The 6,013-nt window shown below is 38.7% G+C and overlaps 1 protein-coding gene across 3 annotated transcripts in view; it reads right to left on the minus strand.

Moving 5' to 3' along the window:
• LOC115413636 (guanine nucleotide-binding protein G(q) subunit alpha-like) overlaps window positions 1-3,253 on the minus strand; it is a 49,437-nt gene extending 46,184 nt beyond the window's left edge. For all 3 annotated transcript variants that reach the window (XR_003934497.1, XM_030126623.1, XM_030126624.1), the window contains exon 1: window positions 3,118-3,253. Coding sequence is in view for 2 of the 3 variants with exons in the window: in XM_030126623.1 (XP_029982483.1) it covers window positions 3,118-3,253 (136 nt within the window). In the remaining variant the exon portion in view is untranslated. The remainder of the gene's footprint in view (window positions 1-3,117) is intronic.
• Window positions 3,254-6,013: the final 2,760 nt, after the last annotated feature.

Consider the following 6,013-nt stretch of genomic DNA (forward strand, 5'->3'; position numbering starts at 1 on the left):
ACACCCTGTGCTGGATATTACAAAGGTGCTGGTCATATAGCCGTATATGTAATGCTAATTCCCATTTTCAATGAATCTTCATGTAAATCGTTTGGTGTTTAAAATGTCTGAAAATGACCATAAGTGTTTCCAAAAGCCCAAGATGACATCCTCAAAGGTCTTGTTTGATCCACAATCCAGAGATATTCGGTTTGTATTTTAAGAAGCTGAGATCAGACATATTGGATGAAATTTGCTCCATAAACAGTTCATTTCCAGTATCCTTCACACCTATATTATTTGGTCCAGATGTTACATTTGATCTGAACCAACTTTTCAGATGTGAAACCTCCCCCAGACAATGGACTTGATTGGTACAGTATTAATTTGATATCTCTGTTTAATCAAAAAGCTCTGCACATCACTATGCATTAGAGACAGGATTCTTTGTTTTATGTGTTAAGCATCTTCAGGTTTAACTTTAAACTCTGCTTCTGAACTCTGTAAATCAAAATGCAGAAAAAAAAAAAAAATCATTGGAACGTTTCCTTTGGACAGAAATGATCATTAAATGTTCATTTTGATTATTATCAAAAAGAAGTGCTTAAAAATGTTTACCATAATAATGTTTCGACCCCATGGCCCAGCTCTACCTTTCATCTGTCTGTAACTTGTGTACATACAGTAAACGGAAGGATACTTATTGACATCATTCAACTGAAAATGACAAACATGAACTTAAAAACCATGGTCACTCGCCTGTAAAATTCACACTATGTGTTACAATCTCAACTAAATGCCTAAATGTTTTATGACCACTAAGTCAACTAAACACTTTAAACATCTCCCAGCAAGAGAAATAACTGCAGAACACCAGCATTTCAAAGAACTGCACACCTGCTCGCCTGGGCAGATGCAAAGTAACAATGATTAAAACGTATGACACAGAACAAATAAAATATGTCCCGTCCACAATGCAGTATAGCTCTGGTGTGGCCTACTTGTGTGAGCTGAGGTATTCACCGGGGAAATGAAAAGGAGACACACATGTCAAATAACCTGGGCTGCTTTTGGTAGTGCAAGAAATGAGAGCACTTTTTTTTTTTAAACTGAGGATGCAACCTAGATCATTCTAATTGTCCTAAAAATGGACACCTGCCTTTCTTTCTGAGGTGATTTCACACTTAACTGGAATTATAGCTGGTTAGCTGCATCAAGCATGCCAAATTTAAGTTTGGTCAAAAAAAAAAAGGACATGCATGCACAAGGCTTGGTGATAAGGCAAACATGGGAGTTATCACAATATCATTTTCTAAATGTGAAAAACCTGGCTTGTTTTGTTTTGGGGAATTTGTGTTTAACCCTTACGGACTAAACTATTTTTTTCATGATTCTCAAATTATTTATCTTTCCCAAGTGATACATCACCATTTATTACAATACTATCCTCTGCATTTTTGTATTTTTCAGTGAAATCAGGTATTTTCCTATGTATAAATCATTGATCATGCAGATGTTCATTAAAGCTCAGAGGAAATTAAAAGGTTATTAGATCAAATCAGGACAAAAATGAGGAAAAAGTGACTTTTTCAGCAAAAAATGTCATTAACTGAACATAAACCCAGTGTGTCCATCCACTGTCACTGATCCAACTCCATTAGTTTTACTGGTGAATCAGTGTTGTAGAAGATGATTTCCACAGTAACTACGCAGCCTCTGATCATCCAAATGGATCATACCTGATGACCATGAAAACATGAATAACTGCATTTTACCTGAATTATTTACATATATTGATGGGATTAGTGGATCGATAGTTATATAACTTTTGACTGGTGATGAATGTTTGGGTCTTTATAGGTTAAATGTTTCGTTCCTTTACACATGTATATTTGATGTCGAAAGAAGAGTTAATCATAGTAATTATTTTTATTCTGCTGCTCTAGATTTCTGAAATGTTCCAGTGCCTGGTAAGTATTTGTCATGTTCTGACCATAAACAATAAATAAAAAATCCACAAATAATAACCCATCCTGTTGATTAAAACTGAGAGTGCACTGGTCATTGGACAAGCAGTGCATGGGGAATTTTGTAACATAATAATAATCATCATTATCAGATAATGAAGCTAATCTTTGTCTTTCACACATTTTTTGTTGTCACATTCTGTCTATTGCAAATAATTGGCCTCTGCTCCTTTCACTCAGGACCAAAAAGTTTCAAGTAACGCTGGATTGACATTTCTTGTGGTCTGACTGATATGATTGTTCATTGTGGTGACATTTACTGCTACATTGCCCAGCCCTGTACATCCAATATCACTTTTTCTCTAATGGATACATGTGTGATCTATTGTTCCTCTTTGTGTCCACAGAACTATGAATCAACAGCAGCTCCCACCTGCCCACACACCAGCTATATAAATAGCTAACCTGCTCAGCTAGACTCAAACATGAGGGGGCAATTCCTACAGTATCAGTGTCCTCTAGAAAGGGATATTTGTGACGCCGAGTGCGGACTAATCAGCGAGAGAGCAAATAAATGAATGAATGCGCACCAAATTATATTTAAGTGACAACTGAAGCCTCATCCACTTCTACATATGTTATGCAACCTGCTGAAAGGAACTGTATACAGCAGAACCTACAGCTGCAGCTGCTGCTGCTGCTGGGATGATGTGACCATCGTCCCATTTTAACCGTCATCAACAAGAAAATCATAATGGCAATTTCAAAGCTCCATATGCATTAGCTGACGACTTGTCAATAATATTCAAGTGCCCACTGACTAGCATGTGATAGCCTGTAGATGACATCCTAGGAACTTCGATGCCAAAAAGCTGTGGTCTACACACCAGCTCCAGTGCCTACACTTGAATACCGACTGACTGTCCAGTTGTTGCACCTCAACACGGAGGCTAACTCATTTTAACACAGCAAGTGCAAAGGCAGTACACGCACTTCTTAGGAAATGTTGCCATAACGTTCTCCATAATGAAAGCAGGCGTATAGCTAGCAACCTGAACTAGTAGCATATTTGCTAGCATTGCCAAGAAGGCCGAGGGGGGTTAGTTTTCCCACACACGGACACAAGGCATGACGATAAAGAAAGTAGGAAGAGAAAATGCAAAGCACATACCCAGAAGAAGTAATTTCAGCTCTCTCCGGGAGTCTCGTTTGTCTCGGCGGAGTTGTTTGTCAATTTCTGCATTGATTCGCTTCGATTCCTTTGCCTCTTCGCTCAGGCAGCAAGCCATCATGGACTCCAGAGTCATCCCTCTGCTTTTGGCAGCCCGGTTTAGACGGGACCCGAAAACACTTTGCCCACGGTTTCACTTTATACCGAATCACGGTCCTCGCTCCGTGCACTCAAGGCGAGGTGTTGGTGGTCTGTCGGGCAGGACGGACGACGGGACTGGGGGGGAGGGGAGACTAGCTAGGGGCCTCGCTGTCAAGTTGCCCCCCCAGCCAAGAACAACTGCGACTTCACCCGGGTGTTCTCGGCAAATCACGGGAGATTCGGGCAAGGGGAGGGAGTCAGGAGACGGTGGGGCCTCCAGGAGATTTCCTGCCTGCACGTTTTTAATACAACTAATGTTGGAATTACTGCAGCTGCCAGAGATTAGCCCCTTAATAACTGCTTTATAAGAGCCCCCTGGTCTGTCTGCCACTGTTCGGTCCAAAGGTTTCGTCTGACACTTCTTCGATCCAATTCTACCTTCACAATCCGTCCAGTGGCTCAAAACGGCAGTGTCGCGACATCCACACCGGTAACAGTCAATATGTGTACAGTGTCTCCAAAACGTTAGCTAGCTAGTCAACGCCAGAAGAAGAGTAGTCCTTGGCGTTAAGACAATATCAGTACGACAGCCGTTATTGCACTGTGCAGTCCGGTTAATAACTACATTAGCTTAGGCGGCTAAATTAGACGGAATGCTTCCGAAAGCTCTCTCGCTAACTCCCTGAACAACGCCTCAGCTTATGTTGTGTCAACCCGCAGTGATTGAAACAGCAGGGTGGCTCAAATAATTTGTCCGCCTAGCTAGCGATAGCAGGACAGCTCCGCATCCTCATCACATCCTGAGTCCTTCCGCCTGTCACACACAAGGCTAACGGCGCAGCCTCGAACAGCAGATCGAATGCGTGTCCCGGACCGCCGACTCTGGCCAGAAATGCATTTACAGCAAATATCTGGCTTTCGTAGAGCTCGCCGTTGGAACAAGGTGGGCACAGCATAAACACTAGACTGATGCCAGGAGGAGGAGGAGAAGGAGGAGACGGTGTGGTGTTTGAGTGACAGGCGGGTGACTGCAGGAAACAGATTTGTGTTCGACCAATAGAATGATCAAGGCGAGGGTTGGGGGCGGGATCAGAGCCTGCCCTCAGGTTCAGTGGAAAAGAAGCCATGCAGCCAAGAGAAGAAGTGAGGAACATCTACACCCAGGACCTCGTCACTCTTTATAGATGATACTAATTTTATGAGAGAAAAATGTACAAACAAATTCATGCGTGGTGCCCTCACATGTAGTCTTTTCCCCTTACCATTAAAACGGAAAAATGTATTAAAATATTATCCTAAAGAAATTATAATCAGGATTAGAACCAAACACCTGACTACCCCCAGAAGTGAAAGAAACTCATTTAAAACACTAAATGATATTTATCCTTGCAATGACTTTATGAGACAGATGTAATATTGAGAAAAATAACTGAATTTGAAATTGAATCTTTAGAACATTTGTTTTTTGCCTGCTCATACACCAGGACATTTTGGACAGCATTTCAAGACTGGACATCTGAGAAGGACACTCAAACTGCCCAAACTGGAGAATAAAGACATTAAATTCAGAGTTATAATGAAAAACAAAAAATGAGAAATTATGTATAACACTTTAATTATTATGGCTAAACAATTTATACACAGATGTAGACTTATGAACCCCCCCACACACACACTGTTCTTAATTTACATAAATGAAATAACAAACTTCAAAAAAACACTGAAACATGTAAAAACCAAACGAGCCTTGATTGTTTGTGAAAATGTGAATGTACTGATTCCTGATTAGACCTCTGACTTTATTTTGATATTTATTTTATTTATTTTATCTTAATTTATTTTATTTTATTTTTATAATCCACCACCAGAGGGAGAATGTGAGAGTGAATGAATAATGGGTCAATAATGTAAAGCGCTTTGGGTGTCTAGAAAGGCGCTAAATAAATCCAATCCATTATTATTATTATTATTATTATTATTATTATTATTATTATTATTATTATTATTATTATTATTATTATTATAATGTTCTTTACAAATACTCTTCAGATAAGTTTTGATGTTGCTGCTCAGTCTGAAAAAAAAAAGTATTTTTCTATGGAATTCATTTGTAATGTATGACCAGATTTTGATTAATAAAGCTGGAAAAAAAAAGTGAAAAATATCTGAATTTAAAAGTACGCTATTACTGAGCTGTCCATCTAAGACAGGGGTGTCAAACATATGGCCTGGGGGCCAAAACCGGCCCATCGAAGGGTCCAATCTGGCCTGTAGGGTTAATTTGTGCAAAAATTACACTTAAGATTAGAGCTGCAGCTATCAATTAATTTGTTAATTACTTTCTTCGATTTGATTAAATTATTTGAATGGGTGAAAATTATTGTAAAAACGTGAAAAAGACAAACAACTTCTCCTTTATCCTAGACCAAACTGAAACAACCACAAAAGTATAAGGCAAAAAATGGTACATATAATAGAAAAAATCTATATTGACATAACTACACTAACAACCGTGTAAAAGTATACATATTTATTTATATATTTATTTATTTATATAATATATTTTTATATATTAACAACAAACGAGTTAAATTATATCAACAAACACATTTGGATCAAACTTACTAACAACTGATCATGGAACTAACAACTACGGAAGTGTATTGCATTCACACAAAAAAATTAATTCGGCTCTGTTTTTCTGAATTAATGTAAACAACTTTAAGCGTTTCTCAAAATGCGTTCTCGTCTGTTC

The sequence above is a fragment of the Sphaeramia orbicularis genome, chromosome 22 (assembly GCF_902148855.1).
Source record: "Sphaeramia orbicularis chromosome 22, fSphaOr1.1, whole genome shotgun sequence".
In the NCBI taxonomy this organism is placed as follows: Eukaryota; Metazoa; Chordata; class Actinopteri; order Kurtiformes; family Apogonidae; genus Sphaeramia; species Sphaeramia orbicularis.